The 20,270-nt window shown below is 37.3% G+C and overlaps 1 protein-coding gene across 1 annotated transcript in view; it reads left to right on the top strand.

The window, feature by feature from the left end:
• Nucleotides 1-1,053: 1,053 nt before the first annotated feature.
• LOC121729265 (collagen alpha-1(I) chain-like) overlaps nucleotides 1,054-20,270 on the top strand; it is a 48,634-nt gene continuing 29,417 nt past the window's right edge. Inside the window, exons 1-6 of the mRNA XM_042117724.1 lie at nucleotides 1,054-1,197; nucleotides 2,840-3,055; nucleotides 6,299-6,458; nucleotides 7,432-7,594; nucleotides 13,105-13,717; nucleotides 19,410-19,510. Coding sequence (XP_041973658.1) covers nucleotides 1,140-1,197; nucleotides 2,840-3,055; nucleotides 6,299-6,458; nucleotides 7,432-7,594; nucleotides 13,105-13,717; nucleotides 19,410-19,510 — 1,311 coding nt within the window. The 5' untranslated portion in view covers nucleotides 1,054-1,139. The remainder of the gene's footprint in view (nucleotides 1,198-2,839; nucleotides 3,056-6,298; nucleotides 6,459-7,431; nucleotides 7,595-13,104; nucleotides 13,718-19,409; nucleotides 19,511-20,270) is intronic.

Here is a 20,270-nt window from a genome sequence, read left to right on the forward strand (position 1 = left end):
TTACCTCATCACGCCCAAACCGCTCAACCGATTTTGCTGAAAATTGGTATGGAGATACTTTGAGTCCCGGCATGGGCCATAGGATTTTCAGTCCGGAAAAATGTACGGTTGTCTTGTAAGAATTATAATTTGCTGAAAGTTGAAACGGTCTAGATCGAACAAGAAGCTTTATTAATATTGGATCAAACAGCAGAATCAAGTACCTAGTACCGATATTTATTCGCCAAGTTTTTAATCTAATGAAAAATAAACAACATTTTTCCCGAAATATTTGGAAATAAATTAGGGAGCTGAGGGCGCGATTAACATTATGGCGTTTTTTAAACTTAATTGAACTGTCCGGAACGCGTAAGCGGACTAAATTAAGAGATTTCTCAAGTATTTACATAAAAAGTTACGAGTTATGGTTTTAATAAAAAGCATCCAGCAATTGACGTGTATTATATTATTATATCCTCGCGTTGAGAGTATTCCTTTATTATTTAGCAATAGCCATGGGCGTACCCAGGTTCTGGGCCAAGGGGGGGGCAAATTACCCAGGTTCTGGTGCCAGGGGGGGGCAAATCAGATTTTTCATAAGCTAGGTGTTTATAAAGAATAAAAAAATAATAATTATTAGTTGTAAAAATATTGTATTGCAAACAAATGGCAAAAATTCGTTCTTAATTTTTTATAGATAAAAGTACTAGATAATATACTTAGTAGGGACGTCAACATGATCCAGGGAGGGACCGGCTGCCCCCCCTGCCCCCCCCCCCCCTCGGTACGCCCATGGCAATAGCTATATAACTGAAAAATTACTTTATTTTTATTATTCTAGAATATTTTCAAATTCGAAATAATGTTTGGCACAACAACGCCGGGTCAGTTAGCATAAAAAACATTATAATTTACAGATGTCCATATTTCTTCATACACAATCGCTATTATAACTAGGACATTGATCTTAAAATGTTAGTAATTGATGCTGATTGTTTTGGCACCATTGTATTAAATAACGAATCAATTTGTTGGAGAGGCTGGCTCGGCTGGCAGTCTAGTCTTTGGGTTCGTCGGTGCCTGTCCTACCATCGTCCACCATCTGATGTATCCACCGGGATGGGAATAAATACTGCCACAGGAGACTTTTTCTGGCCGAAATGGCTTGGCTAAAAGGACTTTTCCTCCTACTGTTTTTCGCCAACGGACACGGTCAAGGTGAGCACGAGTGATCCCACGCAGGATTACAAAATATTTTGGAAATGGAATTCCACTTCATAGTCTAGAAATTTCTTAATTAAACATTAGTGTGATGACAAAATTTTCTAGAAACTTTGTAATAACTCGACAAATATCTAGACGGATTTGTGTATGTTTTTGAAATTAACTTAGGTTGCCGGATATCTGTAACAAGAAATTACTTAAATTTTATTTCAATTATTATCAGCATAGATATAGCCCGCGTTCTTCATAGGCAAAGAGCCTATTGTAAAATTACTCTTGAAAAGCATATTCAGTAGCTGTAGTATATAGGAGTAAGATTCGATTAATAATAATAATATCTATGGACGCTTCACACCACGTCAGTCTGGCCCCGTGGTAAGTACCTGAAGGACTTGTGTTACGGGTGCCAGACAACGGAAATATATTTAAAACATTTATATTATAGGTACATATATTTAAGATTTTTATTATATGATACACATATTTAATACACATCCAAGACCCAGGAACTTTGAAAACTATTTGTTCCGTCGGCGGGATTCGAACCCGCGACCCCCAAAATAAACCAATACCGAAATACACATTTCAAAGCAAAGATGTTGTGACTTGTGAGGCAAGGATTTCAAAACGTACCTACACGTCTTTCAAATGTAATTTTGTGAGAGATATATTACAGAAAGCCTGATTTAATAATACCAAATCTTACATGGCTTTACTTATACCTACATTTTTATTAAATAAAAAATAATTCATATCCAAATCATTGAATCTAACCAAACCTTTGTAAAGGGTATATTTTCTATCTGGCAAAGGGTTGAGACCACTTATTGTTAACCGTATTAGGGTCCGTCGGTCCAGACGTGACCTGTATATATTACGGGATGATCTGAAGATTTTTCATTTCGATAACAATCATGTATTCTCTTGAATCAAATGCTTTGATGTAGTTATTTGCCAAAAAACTTAGCTATACGTTTATAGGTATAATAATAAAAAGAAAAAATATTTCGTTGTGGTATTGTTAACACAATTTTTATTTAATATTATTTGTTAAAAATATAATTCTAAACACTGTGTAGAATTCTATATTGTTTTGTACATTTGACGTAAGAGTGGTACGTTACAAAAATTAAAACGATCTAATATTATCATTATCAGAAGTTGAAATATTATTATCAGTACCCTTACTGATAAAAATTTTTCAACTTGTAGTTCTTTGTATTTTGTCAGGTAACTTTTTCGATACTCCAGACCGAAACATTGAAAACTAAGGTTACTAAGGATTTTTTTTTAAATGAAATAAGGGGGCAAACGAGAAAACGGGTCACCAGATGGAAAGCAACTTCCGTCGCCCATGGACACTCGCAGCATCACAAGAGCTGCAGGTGCGTTGCCGGCCTTTTAAGAGGAAATAGGGGAATAGGGGAGGGTAGGGAAGGAAATAGGGTAGGGTAGGAAAGGGAAAAGGGCAGGGGATGGGGCCTCCGGTAAACTCACTCACTCGGCGAAACACAGCGCAAGCGCTGTTTCACGCCGGTTTTCTGTGCGCCCGTGGTATTTCTCCGGTCAAGTCGGCCCATTCGTGCCGAAGCATGGCTCTTCCGCGTCAATTTAACGGTTGTTTTTTTTTATTCAGACCAATTGGAAGTATTCGACGTGCTGTCCGTGGTGCGGGATGGGGAGCTGCCCGAGGGTATCTCCCGTGTCCCCGGGCGATGCCAGCCGCCCGATCTCATGGAGGGACAGTCAGCACTGTCCCTGAACGAGAACGCCACGCTGCACCAGCTGGCCGCCGGCATGTTCTACAACACCTTCCCAGAGGACTTCTCGATACTGACCGTTGTGAGACCTGGTAAGCTATTACACAATTTCTTTCAAATTATCATGAAAGAAATTTATTCATAGGCAGATGGACATACGCAATTCGGTCGGATTATGAAAATTGAAAGTTACTCATAATCTATCGGTGGAATTTGACATTACGAGACCAAATTACGTAGGTCTACATATTAAGCTCAATTGCCTACGTAATACAAACTAGCTATTTTATGAAACACGAAAATAGCATATTCGATAAAACACGAATAAAATGACATTTTCTAAAAATGATTCCCAGCTAGATCGATTTATCGCCCCCGTAACCCCCTATATACTAAATTTCATGAAAATCGTTGGGGCCGATTTCGAGATTCCAATTATATATACACATTACACATATATACAAGAATTGCTCGTTTAAAGGTAATATAAGATATTATTATAAGATAAGATTATCAATTTTCATTTATTGTACCATCGAAGAAATTAATTCATAGGCAGTTGACGGACCTACGTCATGTTGAATGTGTTTTCAGACCTTATTTTCCTGTTCTGGGCCTCTATCATGAGCTCTTAAATCCATTCACTTTACGTGCTTATACTTACTGTATAAGGACGTAAAGTGAATGGATTTAAGAGCTCATGATAGAGGCCCTGAGGTGACATGACGCGACCAAATTATGCAGGTCTGCCTACAAATCAATTTATTTCATAGTACTTACAGCTAGTCAATTTGCATACTCACTTAATCTGTGTAAAATTTTGGCAACTTTTAAGCAGGCATTAATTTGATTTTCTATTTCCCGACGTCCGCCCCATGGGAGGCGGTAAGCCTCTTATCGTTTATTAGAGCTAAACGCAGACTCACTGTCGAAACCTCAAGGGCTTTCGTGTTAAGTTAAGACATTCGTGTTAAAATGTATTGAAACTTGAACGAGACAATCTTATCTTCTCTTATATATAAAAATGGATTTTCGAATGTGTTAGTCGCACTAAAACTTGAAAACGGCTGAACGGATTGGGCCGATTTTAGTCTTAAAATATTCGTAGAAGTCCAGGGAAAGTTTTAAAGTGACACGAAGTTCACCGGGACAGCTAGTCTTGTATATTTGTATAATAAGTTTGTTATAGTATGTGTTTTTTCGTAAAGGGTTGGAGAAAGAAATATGATTTTCTTATCCCTGACGAAACTCGCATTTTTGGTTTGTTTTTCAATCTTAGCACTCTCTGAAAAACTTGGTACTAATTTTAATCTTATGAAGATTTTTTATTGTTTCGTTAAATATTAGACTGATGAAATATTTGAATTCTGGCCCGAATAGAAAGTACCTAACACAGGTGATAGGCTACTTTTATCATATCCAAAAGTTCTGTAGATCTTATGTGCACATAGTCATGAGGAAGACCTTATAAAATACACATTCGTATTTAATGATTTACAGTGAATTAAACAAAACTTTTAACATACACGTAGCTTACCTGCTACGCGTTATAGCTACGTAAATACACAAATGTAATTAAACGACATAACTCGAAAGGATTTAAATTAATGTAAAGTACTCACATGCGGTTTTGCTCGATAGTTTTACTCCAAATCGAGTAATAATTACTGTGTGGACCGCAAAACTCACAGCTCGAAGGCTCGCGTCGAGCCGGCTTGACGGAATTAAATATAAAATCGATTTAGAATGAAACTATCGAGCAATGCTGAATGTGTGGACGAAATCCCGAGCCGCGGGTTTTGCTCGACGTTATTGCTCGATCGAGCAAAACCGTATGTGAGTACTTAGCATAACGGTTGTTTTGAACATTAACATTGCAAACAAAAGTTGCGGTATTATTCATTAGAAACTGCTGCCTAGATTAATAAAGTTATTTTTAAATATTGTAGACATTTTTTTAAATTCAAAACTCACTATCCTAAAGTCTCACTATCCTATCTGCCGCTCTCAGCGGTCACTAAAGTTTAATTTATTTCAGATTTTAACATAAACTCCATACGTTGTTATTTGTCAAATTTTTCATAACATTAAAGCTGATGAGTAATTATTAAAAGTCTATGAGTGCCACCGTTAGAGTACTCGTTTATGTTACCTATAACATCACAATATCTAAGGAGTACCTAATCAATATTTTTAAAGTTATTTACAACGATAGTAAATATTTTATTTTATTCTAATCGCATTATATAGCTACTGAAACTATTAAAGTATTAAAATATTATTATAATAAAACGCTTACTTGTGATCTTACGAACAACGTAGAGCTTAAGAAATTTCTCCGAAGAGGCGACGCTAGTACATACAACATAAATCCAATTACATTTTATATCTCGAAACTGTCTCAATTAGAAACGTCTTCTAGATTTTCTATGTGATTTTTTTTTAATGAAATAAAGGGGGCAAACGAGCAAACGGGTCACCTGATGGAAAGCAACTTGCGTCGCCCATGGACACTCGCAGCATCAGAAGAGGTGCAAGTTCGTTGCCGGCCTTTAAGAGGGAACAGGGTAATAGGGGAGGGTAAGGAAGGAAAGGGAAGGGAATAGGGGAGGGTAGAGAAGGGAAGGGAAGGGAATAGGGGAGGGTAGAGAAGGGAATAGGGTAGGGGATTGGGCCTCCGGTAAACTCACTCACTCGGCGAAACACAGCGCAAGCGCTGTTACACGCCGGTTTTCTGTGAGAACGTTTGATTTCTCCGGTCGAGCTGGCCCATTCGTGCCGAAGCATGGCTCTCCCACGTGATGCTCTAAGATTTATGATTTACGATTTCAATGTTTATACTTGAGTCGGGAAATGTAAGATTTTGAAGCAAAATTAAATTAAAAAAAAGCGTTAAGATTTATTTCTATTATAAGTAACCAAAATTAGATTTGAGAATACTTTAATTGAACTTTTTTAAATTCTTCTTTAAATTTGGCTATTATATAGAAAAAAAATAGGGAATCTTGCTATTATTTTGGCATAAACATATATTGAGCGCGTGTAAATGGTCGCCCCTATTTTACTGCATTGTTTTGCTCTCTAAGAGCGCTTACAGACAAACGGCACTTGTCGACGGCAATCGATGGCAGCCGTCGATTGCCGTCGACAGGTGCTGTTCGTCTGTAAACAGTAAAAGCCTAAGCTCATCTGGAATCACACTCCCCGCTCTCTCAAAATGGCCCCTCAAAATTAATATTTTGAGCGTTTTTATCGTTTTTAACATCAAATGGAACGAGGACTGTGTGTCCCCATTCGGATGGTCTTCTTTAGACATTATTATTTATACTATGCAGGTACTGACCAGAACCCACTATTCGTTCTGTACTCTGACGCCGGCGACGAGCAGCTACAGCTGGTGGTGGGAGAGCTGGTGGAGCTGTACTACGAAGATACGCGCGGCGACCCCGACGACCACGAGATGCTGACCTTCCGCGTCAACGTCACCGACGACAGGTAACTATCGAGCTGTAACTGACCGGAATCCGCTGCTCGTGCTGTACTCCGATGCCAGCGACGAGCAGCTGCAGCTGGTGGTGGGCGAGCTGGTGGAGCTGTACTACGAGGACACGCGCGGCGACCCCGACGACCACGAGATGCTGAGAACTATGACATTTCTTCATAAAATGCTTAAAGCCCTTGATATTCTGAAGGTATGTACTATTATAACTTGTACCTACAGGACACTTAATTTTTTTTTTTACTTGTATTTTAACTCGTTCATGCTTGCTTAGTGCTTATTTACTTTCGAATTAATAATTTAAACTACTGTAAACTAGCTGACCCGGTAAACTTCGTTTTACTTCACTATGGAGTTATTTTCCCTGGACCTCCACGAATATTTTAAGACTAAAATTTGCCAAATCGGCTAAGAGGGCGACTAATCCCAAAAATCAAACATCGTCCTTCTCTTTTCACATTCACGCCCGTCTTCCATATGCCAGGTGAAAAAGAGCGACGCGGATTCATCGCCAAATTAGTTTTTTCTCAATAACTCGATAAATATACATTTTACTAACTACAACTTTATTAGCGCGGGTTTCGTAGAAATCCATTTCTACGATGATACTATGAAGTTACCTATGAAGTTAGATTTTAACAACTTCATCTAAATTCGACCGTACCAGCCAACGATAAACCAGAGAACTCCAACCTGCAGGCGTAGCATGGTCACTATAGAAATGGTTTCTTTCTACAGAAGAATAGACAAAGTGACAGTTAGACAATGGAAATCCGCCATTTTGTCGATAACATCTGCCAGTATGTCGATAATTTCCCATGTCTACTGTCGTTATCCTAGCCCTGCTGGAGACCTTTGTCATGTTTATCTATCTTTTACTTACCAAAAACTTTAGTTTCCACCTTCTCCAGATAGCACAGTTGCCTTATTATTAAAACGACTAGATACAGTTATACCTTCCTTCTCCAGATGGCACCGAATAGCTGTCAGCGTGAAGGGTGACTCGGTGACCCTGCTTGTGGACTGCGAGGTGAAAGGGTCACTGCCGCTGCGGCGCCGCCCCGGTAGCACCTTCAACCTGGCCGGAGTCCTGGTCGTGGGCACGCAGGTTACGCCAGACCAGTACTATGAGGTCAGTTGATTGTCAATACTATAATCCAAATTACGAACCGAGGCATAGATTAAAGATGTCGGTTGGTAGCGGGCAGCAGCAACCACAGGTGATGAGTCGCAGCGACACTATTGGTTTGAATACAGTATTTCTATGAAATACTCTACTATGAAATACCCTCCGTAGCTAGCGACATGAAGTCGAGCGATACATTCATAGAACTACATACAAACCAGTAGTGTCGTTGCGACACGTCGTCTGCTGCAACTTCATGCAGTCGGCTGCCAACTTGTACCTTTAGGGTCAATTCAGACCGCAACGCGACGCGTAGATATGCATTTCTAAATTTGTATGGATTTGACAGATTTCAATTGCGTCAGATGTCTTGCGAATCTGTCAAATCCATACTAATTTAGAAATGCATCTGCGTCGCGTTGTGGTCTGAATCAACCCTTATACTGATATCTTTTGTGAAGTTATTTGACACAATTCACCGTTTAGAAATCTTCTTTTAAAATTATAGCTAAAGATGAAAGTCAAATGTTGTTAAAAGTAAGTTACTTTCGTTGCATTTTTCTCTAACTACATAATAACATATGAAAATATGAAATGAAAATATACTTTATTGTGCACACAATCATCAATACAAAGACAAAGTTTAAAATAATATAAATTATATCATAATATGAAGAAGGTACACATAGGCGGGCTTATTACTAAGCAGCAATTTAAGATAGATAATAATCGCTATATTGTATCAAAGTAGACGCTTTGATTCATGTCAAGAAAAAGAAGAAGGCTTTTAGTTTAGGTTGTGTATTGAACACATAAAAACTAGCGCATTGTTTTTTTTATAATATAATAATATCTATGGACGCTTCACACCACGTCAGTCTGGCCCCGTGCTAAGTACCTGAAGGACTTGTGTTACGGGTACCAGACAACGGAAATATATTTAAAACTTTTATACTATACATATATTTAATATTTTTATTATATTATACACATATTTAATACACATCCATGACCCAGGAACTTAGAAAACTTTTTGTTCCGTCGCACACTGGTCCCAAAGTAAAATAAATGGGACATTAAGAATTTTCGGATCGAAGGTCAACGGATCAGGCTGCTTTTTTTTTTTAGACAGCTGATGCAATTACAAGTCACTTTTATAGATGTCGTTTTTTTCAAATATGCCGTATCTACAGAGATAAAAAATAATTAATTATTTTTTGTATGGACGAAATCACAATTTTGTCATTTTATTCCAAGATTCAAACGTATTCAAAATAAATCATAGCACAAGTTATAGAGGGACTCTTGTCGTACATTTTTGTCATAGACACTCAACTGCGATTTTTGCGCCTTTTAGAGCTACAGGCACTTCTTTTTTTGGTCAGCGGATGAAGCTGATTTTTTTTTGTAGCATCTGATGCAATGATTTTTTATAGATTTCGATTTTTTTTAAATATGCCTTATCTATAGAGAGTAAAAGTACGAAGGGAAAATTTGAAATGAAATGAATTATAGGCTTTTTTATGAATAAGACATTAGTAAGAGTTACTTATTAATAAAGAAAACGTTATTATTTGTCTATCCTTAACAATATTTATTAAAATCCATATCAAATACTCAAAAATGAATTACACTATACAATAAAAATTAAAGTACCAGTAGCTCCTAAAAGCGCAAAAATCGCAGTTGAGTGTCTAAGACAAAAATGTACGACAAGAGTCCCTCTATAACCTGTGCTATGATTTATTTTAAATACATTTAAATCTTGGAATAAAATGACAAAACTATGATTTCATCCATACAAAAAAAAATTATAATTATTTTTTATCTCTGTAGATACGGCATATTTGAAAAAAACGACATCTATAAAAGTGACTTGTAATTGCATCAGCTATAAGCTGTGCTTGATTTATTTAGAATATGTTTGAATCTTGGAATAAAATGACAAAATTATGATTTCGTCCATACAAAAAAATAGTTCTTATTTTTTTTTCTCTGTAGATAAGGCATATTTGAATAAAACAACATCTATAAAAGTTACTTGTAATTGCATCAGATGCTACAAAAAAAATCAGCTTCATCCGCTGACCAAAAAAAAAAATAAAGTGCCTGTAGCTCTAAAAGGCGCAAAAATCGCAGTTGAGTGTCTATGACGAAAATGTACGACAAGAGTCCCTCTATAACCTGTGCTATGATTTATTTTGAATACGTTTGAATCTTGGAATAAAATGACAAAATTATGATTTCGTCCATACAAAAAATAATTAATTATTTTTTATCTCTGTAGATACGGCATATTTGAAAAAAACGACATCTATAAAAGTGACTTGTAATTGCATCAGCTATCTACAAAAAAAAAACAGCCTGATCCGTTAACCTTCGATCCGAAAATTCTTAATGTCCCATTTATTTTACTTTGGGACCAGTGTGCGTCGGCGGGATTCGAACCCGTGACCCCCGGCTTGAGCTACCAATAGCCCACTGAGCCACAGAGGTCGTCAAAGTGTGTGTTTTGCACACATAATATGCAACTATACAAGTTGTATATAAAACGTTACAATACTACATGCGGCAAATTAAAGTGTATGCTTGAACCAATCTATGTTCAAATTTTGAAAGCTTAAATCACTCCTCTGTTGTCAAAATAGGAATCCTTTTTTTTACAGAGGTATTTTTGATTGATTATTCTGTATTATAAAAGTTGACCAATATTGTTATGCTATGGGTAAATCAAAGACAAAGACATTATGAATACTGACAATAAACTTAATTTCTTAGCTTTAGTTATTGCTGAGAAAAATCGATATCGCTACAGCCAAATTATCAAGGCGTCGCCTTAACTAGAGTTCGTGTGATATTTTTGACATATTGTAGTTTACAACAAAATAAACAAGTAGACTCGAATCTCATAATGTAACATACTGTATTCCAAAAATATTTGTTCAAATTAGCACACAACTATAAATCAACATTCAATTACGTAGTTAATTATAAAAGCATAAATTATATTTGTTTGCTCGCGGCGATGCTCCGCGACATGAATTATGGATTCAAATTGGCACACAATTTTGTTTGTACATAACATCATCATTTTCTTGTAATAACACTTCACAATATTAATAAATAACTTTAAATGCTTTACAAGTACTTTAAAGTTGCCACAAAAAACGTTGCCACTCAACTTATTATCGTATCTATACTTAATATTATAACTGGGAAGAGTTTGTTTGTTTGTTTGTTTGTTTGAACGCGCTAATCTCAGGAACGACTGGTCCGATTTGAAAAATTCTTTCAGTGTTAGATAGCCCATTTATCGAGGAAGGCTATAGGCTATATTTTATCACGCTAATACTAATAAGAACTAAGAAATAGAGGAAAGTGTTGAAAAAACGGGGGAAATTTATTTGAAAGGGCTTATTTGAACGTGCTAGTCTTAGTAACTACTGGTCCAAATTGAAAAATTCTTTCAGTGTTAGTTAGCCTATTAATCGAAAAAGGCTATAGGCTATATTTTATCGCGCTAAGACTAATAGAAGCACCGCACAATAAACTTTTATGATTGGCTACGCCCATGGCCTAAACTATTTGATAATCTATTTTGATGAAATTTGGCATGGAGATTGGAGATATGGCTGGAGGACTAATTTGAATCTGGGACAAGGAATGTTTTTTGTCCCGGAAAAATGTACCCACACAATATACTTTTCTGATTTGCGCGTAAACGACTCTATCGATGTACGGGAACAACTATAAATTAATTTCCACGCGGACGAAGTCGCGGGTAACAGCTAGTATTTAAATATTATTAATATAAGGTGATACCCATCGACATCCAGTATTACTACTAAATGGAAAGCAACTTCCGTCGCCCATGGACACTCGTTACTACTCTCTCACGTAACTAGCTTATTCCATATTATTATCTTACGGTTTTCCGCATAATTAGAATTGCTCATAAATCGTAATTATTTGTAAGCACTGTAATACGAATAAAATTTATTCATACATTTAATGTATATTGTATACGATGTTACACGGAAGTAATACGAAAGTGTTTTAAGGTAATCTTTTCAATCCCTCAATAACACTTGAACATGATTAAAAAAGGTAATAATGCGAATTTCAACCGCAGGGTAATGCTAAACCAGGCCTTTGTATTCATATTCCTACTACGAGGTAGATTATAGACACGCCTCCGTGGTCTAGTGGTATAGAGCGCGGCTCTTGACTCGGAGGTCGTGGGTTCGATTCCCGCGTTGGAAACATGTTATTTCCAAGTTTGGTTAGGACAATGCAGGCTGATCACCTGATTGTCTGACAAGTAAGATGATCCATGCGTCGGATGGGCATGTAAAAAGTCGGTCCTGCGCCTGATCTCTCGCCAGTCGTGTCGGTCGTCCGTCCCACTGGGTTATGAGAGTAAAGGAATAGAGAGTGCTCTTGTGTACTGCGCACCCACTTGGGCACTATAAAATTACTCCTGCGTAGCTGGCCTGGTTTCAATGAAACCGGCCACCGTCACCGAAACCGGTGTGGGAGATATTATTATTATTACGAGGTAGATTAATTGTAGCGCTAATGTTGATTACATATACCTTTTATTAATTTCGTGAATACTTTATAATGCTTTATGTTTAAATTCCCAAGAAGAATCGGCTTGATATTGCAAGAATGTATTTCGGAAAAACACACTTTTTAATTAATCCGATAAACTAATTAGTGATTACATTTTTCATGGCATCCATTTTATAAAACTTTTTAAGTTAAATGTAAAATAATAATACTTTAAACTTTGCCTATGTTTTGAGATTTAACACTCTAGTGTTCTAAATCTTAATATAGAGTTCCTAAAATGTTAGGTCTATTCACCTGTCTGAACTTGAGATTTCAGAAGAAAAAAGTTTTGCGTCGAAAGATCCTCAAGGGAAATACATCGAATATCGAAACAGAGAGTTGTTGAACTATTCATTTTTCCCCAGAAGTATAAAATGACGCATCAGAGCAAGAGTTTTCGATAGGATTGCAAACTTATGATTCTGGAAAATATTGCTTCAAGCCCCAAGCGGTCACATGCGACCACGATAACAATAGAAACTAGAAAGGCTATCGTGTCTCGTTTTTCCACGATCGAAGGAATATTCCTAAATTTCAACTTAGACAGCTTGCATTTGATCAATTCAATAGCAAAAAAAGTGTATGGTTCCTTTGCGCATCGACAAGTGACATGCTTGCATTTTATGTCGAAAAAATCGAATTGCTGGTCACGCAAAATTAAGTCTTCTTTTCACGAAACTAAGTATCAGTTAATCCAGTAAAAAAATACACTTTGTAAAAAAGTAGACCCTATGTCGCGTCTATTAGAGTTTATAATCCAAATACATAAGGTGGGTTTCAGAGATATTTCTGGCAACCGCAGGGTATTATGTAAGCCCATTTAATGCTTTCTATGAACCGTTGATTAAAATCACTCCACTAATAGAACCTATTAATATGATGAAATCATAACCTTGTTACAGGGAGATATTGAGCTGCTCCAGTTCGCTAACAAACCGGACTTGGCTTACGACATGTGTATAACTGTCGCCCCGGACTGCATAGGGTATGGTTCAAACACCGCTGAAGGAACCGGGGAACATGGTTCCTACCAAACCACAGAAGCAATCAGAGAGAGCTACGGCTACGAAGAAACCACTGAAGCAGCTAGAGAAAGTTACGGTTCCTACCAAAGCACCGAAGCAAATAGAGAACCATACAACGCTAATATAGGTATAGTTATAACTCGCACCGAATCACCGTTTAGAAACAGAAATCGAAACAAATTCAGAACCGGTTCGAATGACTACAGACAGCAAACTTTACGTCGAAACGAATCGCCCAACAGAATCGATTCGAATGAATATAGACGAGGAGGTCTCGTTAATCGAAATCGCCCACCTGGTAGAATCGAATCTAACTACGATTCCATTCATAGAGAAAGCGGATTATACCGAAACCAGCCGCCGATCACAATCGAGTCGAATACAGGAAATCGTTTTAACGAAGTAAATGAATCGAGCAGCTGGGCGAATAGAGCGGCCACAGAAAGGCCGTACTGGCAGGTAGCCGAGAACTACGGATTTACCGATTCTGGTAAGTTTTATTTTTTTATAAAATAAGGGGGGCAAACGAGCAAACAGGTTACCTGATGGAAAGCTACCGTCGCCGATGGACACTCGCAACGTTAGAAGAGCTGCAGGTGCATTGCCGCCCTTTACGCTCTATTCTTGAAGGTTTACAAGTCGTATTGACGACGCAAAATACTGCTGTTGACATTTCGTTTCAGAGTTTTACAGTTAATTAGTCTCTAATTATTAATAAGTTTGAACTAGCTATTTGACCAAGCTTTGCTCGGTATTCGATAAAACACGAATAAAATGACATTTTCTAAAAATGATTCCTAGCTAGATCGATTTATCGCCCCCGAAACCCCCTATATACTAAATTTCATGAAAATCGTTGGAGCCGATTCCGAGCTTCCAATTATATATATACAAGATATAAGATATGACGCTTGAGTAGTGTTGGGCGGTGAATACTGAGGTGATACTGTCATGTGGGTAATGACAGTATCACCTCAGTATTCACCACATTTATTATTATTCTAAACTAATTTAAGATCGCATGGCTTAGTACGAATTTAACACAATTTCATTAAAAATTGGCAAAGATGCAAGAAGTATAGAAATGTTAAGACTGATGAAAGAAAGTCAAGATATTTTAAAACGCGAGCAATTATATTTAGAGCAATAAAAGAATTGCTCGACGTTTAAAGATATAAGATAAGATAATAAGACTGGTAACCAAACTTTGTACTATCTTGTTTTTGTGTAAGCAGCAACCGTCATAGTTTTCTGGCTATGGCAACGCACACGCCAGAGCGCGATGCCGGACCGAACGGGCGAGCGAGACCTCCCCTCTCGCCACCCGCGCTGTTCCTTGCTTGTTTGTTTTAATTTGACATACCTATTAGCAAGCGTTGTTTTGTTCACGCGTGTACGCAGCTACGCACGCATTGCTAATAATCTAATAATTTGATTTATTTTATCGAAATTAGACCGAAGTGTAGTGCTATATCAGGTGTTCCCAGCCTTTTTTCTCCACTGCCCACTTTGAGAACAAAATATGTTTTAGCGCCCCCATTGTTTCACGGTTCACCTACTTTCTTTTCCTTATTTCAAGTAAAGGGCATTTGCCACAAATTTGTCGGTAATATTAGCCCTCCCCAGTCTCTACAAAACGCCGCCATTTTTTCTGAGTCCCACACTGCCCCCCTTTAGATTCAGCACCCACAAGGGGGCGTTATTGCCCACATTGAGACGCTGTACTATATGGACGTACTTCCTCTTCCGCTTCCTCATCCGCATCCTCTTCCTCAAAAAAATATCCTCTTCCTCTTCCGCATCCTCTAAATTTGCGCGTAACAATTCCTCTTCCTCCTCCTCTTCCTCATAATCTCTTCCTCAACAACCCTACTGAAGAGTATGTTTGCTTGAACGCGTCAATCTCAGGAACTACAGGTCCGATTTAAAAACTTATCTCAGTGTTAGATAGATCATTTATCGAGTAAGACTATAGGCTATATTATATTATCACGCTAAGACTAATACGACCGAAGAAACTCAGGAAAATGTGGGAAAAACGGGGGAAATATTTTTTATGGAAAAATGTAGGGTTTCTGTAAAATTCCTAATTTACGCGGGCGAAGCCGCGCGGGACATCTAGTGTTTCCATATAAATTTTGAGGAGTTCCCTCGATTACTTATGCATCCTTCATCAGATCACCACTTTTGTGAATATAATACCAAATTAGGATGATACCCTGTGTATACCAAAAGAAAAATTTTGAAAATCGGTTAACAAACGGCGGGGTAATCATTGAACATAATAAAAAGAACATAACACCTCCCCTATTTTGAAAGTCGGTTAAAATTGTGTGTGTTATTCTGATGTATAAGCTATATTATTGTAAAGTTTCATTAAAATCCGTTCAGTAGTTTTTGCGTGAAAGAGTAACAAACATCCATACATCCACACCAGGGATGTTGCGAATATTCGCATCCGCATCCGTAAATGCGGAGCATCCGCGCAAATTTGGACATCTGCATCTGCATCCGCATCCGCATTAAATCAATGCGGATTTTCATGCGGATGCGGATGTCATACGACTTGCGACAAGAAAGAAAAGGGACGGGTTTGATTTACGAAGCTCTGTGTAAGTCGTAACCGCCTTGACTCGGAAAAACGGCAATTTTACATTTTTTAAATACTAGAGCTAAACGTTCCGCGCGAGTTGCGACAAGAAAGAAAAGGGGCGGGTTTGATTTACGAAGCTCTGTGTAAGTCGTTACCGCCTTGACTCGGAAAAACGGCAATTTTACATTTTTTAAATACTAGAGCTAAACGTTCCGCGCGGCTTCGCCCGCGTAAGTTAGATATTTCACAGACAAATTATTACACAAGAAATAGCCGTGGTATTACTTCTTATGAATGCCAAATAACAGAAAAAATGCTCCAGTAGTTCGTGAGATAAGCCCTTTCAAATAATTTCCCCCATTTTTTAAAATTTATTTTATTATTTTTAGCAATATTCCGTGAAATAACTTCGAGTATTCATAAAAAATCGTGAAAAATAAATAGGGGAATTAATTTAATTTAATTTTCATTTCCAAATAATTATTTTTGTATCACAAATATAACATCTACCTAGTATAGGTCCGGGGCCACAGTAACGTCCCCGGCAATGAAACCGCTGACGAACTGGCTAGGCTTGGGGCCGAGAATCTCAAATATGGCCGAGAACCGGTCTGTGGTATATATCTCAGCACACAGCTCACAAAGCAAGTGCTCAAGGAATGGGGTCACAGACTAAGCAGGAGGCAATGGGCCCTGGCCTTGAACACTCCATCCCTGACTTCAACAAGAAACTATCAGAATTAGTGCTCGCCTTGGGTAGGAACCAATTAAGAATTCTTACCAGAAGCCTAACTGGGCACTGCAAGTTCAACAAACACCTAAACAGAATGGATATTTGTAGCATAACGACTTGCAGATTCTGTGATGAGGAGGATGAAATACCTATTCACCTTCTCTTCGACTGTTCTGCTCTACTACAGAGCAGGTACAGGCACCTTGGCTGCCACGAATACTCATCCACAGAGAAAATTCATGGCACCAACCCCAACCATATCGTTCAATTTATGAGCAGTATTGGGTTGGGGATGATACTCTAGTGCCAAGGAGACAAAATAGATCCTTATGGGTAGCAGTGACGTCAAGGCTACAGCGACCTACCTTCTAAAAAAAAATCACAAATGCATGATAATTGATAAAACAAATTAGTAACACATAATATATAAATAAAAATGGTATTCATACTTTTTCATTGTTTTAATTCTTCAGTTACCTTAATATATATAATCTCTTCATTTGTCTTAATATGTTTAAAAATCTTCTGTACGTGTGTTTGTAATTGAACTCTTCCTAAACGGCTAGATCGATTCTGATGAATTTTTTTAATGTTTTATTTAATAGGTTCGAGAATGTTTTAGATTCACAATACGGTTAAAAAAACCGTGGATAATTAGGAAAATCAATAATTCCTTACCACTGTATAGAATTATGTCATTAGTCATTACGCTTTTGACAATTTAAACTTCATAGATGAGTTATGATTATGACGAGACGTCGTCCGTCGGGCCCGCTAGTATAGTATAATATTTATATTTTATATAGGATCCGAAACATCCGCATCCGCATCCGCATCCGCGGATGTCAGCCCCTTAAAATCCGCATCCGCATTCACATTCGCGGATGTGAAAAAATCGGAATCCGCAACATCCCTGATCCACACAAAGATACATCCAAACAAACTTTCGCCTTGATAATATTAGTAGGATACGTATTTTTTATGGAATGGTACCGTAACAGCGTTATACAGTGTGTAACAAAAATAAGTGATAATACTTTAGGGTATGTACGTGTTATTTTTGTTACACTCTGTATAATCCTTATAACGTATTTAACTTGATTTTCATTAACATTATGTACAACTAGACTTAATTACAATGAAAATATAATTAGACTGACTTTCCCAATTTTCCGCAACCAACATTTGTATACCTCGCAACTTTTCCTTCCTTGTATAAACAATAATTTCACCATTTGTTTTGTTAGACAAACAATCCGTTTACAACAAAACAAAGTCCCTCGTGTGTTGACCTTTTTTAACTTTTATGTTCACAATCAGAATTTGATTCAATTTACGACATTGCTTAGCGAAAGCATTACTTATTTGTAGCAATTTTGTCATATATAACGATATTATTGTTAAATTATTAAAATACGTTGTCGAAGAAAACAATACATTTAGGGGTCTACTATTTTATTCGAAACTTGAATGAGACATTTTCTGATCTCAAGTACATAATACGGACGCTCGTACGGTGAAGGAAAACATCGTGATGAAACCCGCACATAGTTGGTCCCAGACGTATTGACTAGTTCTTTCCTCTGGACTAGGCCGACTATGATGCGAGAATGCCGTATGCGCTTGGGCATCCATACGGACATTTAAAAATCTTGTCCCAGGCACTATAGTATTTGAGGAGTGGTTACTTCGCTCTGAAAAATACTGTATAAATCATCCATAACGGATGTAAAGGCCTAGTTTTTTTTATCCTTCGATCGTGGATTCTTGGAAATTTATTGTTATTCTATTGATGGGTTACATTTTATGTGTAAATGGTTAAAGATATTATCATTACAAAGTACTGTTTTATCATACAAGCATTTATCTCAAGTGTACCAAGAGTTAAGACATTACTATCCAGTGTATGAAAGCCCCCTAAGGCCTAAAAGTATCGAGTGCCGACTGCCGTGTGCGTATTGATAGAGCTGGAAATCGAACACACTATACAGTACTCTGCGAAACGAGGCGGATGCGGTCATTGACGTTTTTAGTCTAGGCGCTAAATGAAAAATGCTCGCACTGTATTTAGAATAAGTGTTTAGGAATAAAATTGACCTCTTATAAAGATACAGATTATTACAGATTCATCGGAAACCTCTTGGTATCTCTTAGAATGATAATCTCCAACTTTTTATGAGTTCGAAGTGATATGCTTCATATTCAGTTCACATCGAGTGTGTAAAATACGATATCGCCCCTAGACTAGGAACATCTGACAATTCATTGTCAATCGCGGTTTATACAGGGTGCAATTAAATCTACCGGACATTTTTGTAAGGCTTAAGGTACAATTCCGTGCATCGCGACAGTCGTAAGCCGCACGCGACCTACAACTGTCGTCGGCCGATCGCGACAATAGTCATTCTATGAAAATGTATGGCACCGTTTCTAACTTTGACAGATACGCGCGGCCGACGACAGTCGTAACTCGTAGGCCGCGCGCGGCTTACGACTGTCGCGATGCACGGAATTGTACCTTAGGAGAGTAAATATATAAAAAATATTTGTATTTTTATTTTTAACAAGGACCAATATATCGAAATTTGGCCGGAAGGTTTAATTGCACCCTGTACCTATATAGAAAATGACAAGTTTTTAGACAGAAAGTCAATGACCGCTACTGTCTCGATTCCTCGACTAGACCTTAGTGACGAACAAAATCTCAACATCAAATACGAAATCTGATTTCATCTCTATGCTTTATAATATAAATCAAAAGTTCTTTTCAATGCTCTAAATTTTACCCTCTTTCTGGATCAGAAAGACATCCTAACCTATGTGTTATGTAAGAATATAATAACAACACTCTTTCAGACGAAAACTCCATATTCGGTCGATTCACAGACAACGATGAAGTTCTGTCAACCCTCTCCAACGTCGAGGTCACATCGACCACGCCAGCACTCACCACCACCGTAAGTACATTTAAGTCTTCAATACGACTACAAACCACAAGGCGAGGCGCAGAATTTGACAATAATAATTGGCAACATGAGTGCCTTGTGGACTGTGGTTAAGACTATAACTTACTAAATTTCTTTTACAATTTACATACTATGTATACTTTTCTCTACTATAATATTAATGTTGAAAAGTTGGTTTAAATGTGCTAATCAAATACGAACTACGAAACCGATTTTTTGCCTTACATCACTTTATTTATACTTGAAACGTATCAGTTAAACTTAAAAATACAACTAGCATCCACTTGCCACTACAACTAATAGATTTTGCTACATATCAAAATCAAATTTTATTTCTTAGCTTATAATATTTAGACACAAAAATTAAAGAAATGGAGATAACATTTATTTAACCTGCTAACCTACTTATAAGATTTCATTACTTGCATTTACCGACGCTCTCGAGATGTGCGTACGAAATTATATTTTATTTAGACGTCATATTGTACGCATAATGTAATATTATAGTCGAGACATGTGGAGACAAAAATGTCCACACATAAACTGCCCTACTCTACCCCAAGAGAGAAGTGTGTGTTTGATGGCTTCTAGAATAGAAGGTCCCGTTTTAGAAATAGAATTTAAATCTTTAATATTATATCAGGCTTAATCAGTAATTAAGGACGCAGTTGACAGACATTTGTTTCTTAAAATAAATAAAAAAACATTTAAATTCAGTAATGTTTTACTTTAGTATTCAGTTTTACTGGTT

The sequence above is a fragment of the Aricia agestis genome, chromosome 8, assembly GCF_905147365.1.
Source record: "Aricia agestis chromosome 8, ilAriAges1.1, whole genome shotgun sequence".
Classification (NCBI taxonomy): domain Eukaryota; kingdom Metazoa; phylum Arthropoda; class Insecta; order Lepidoptera; family Lycaenidae; genus Aricia; species Aricia agestis.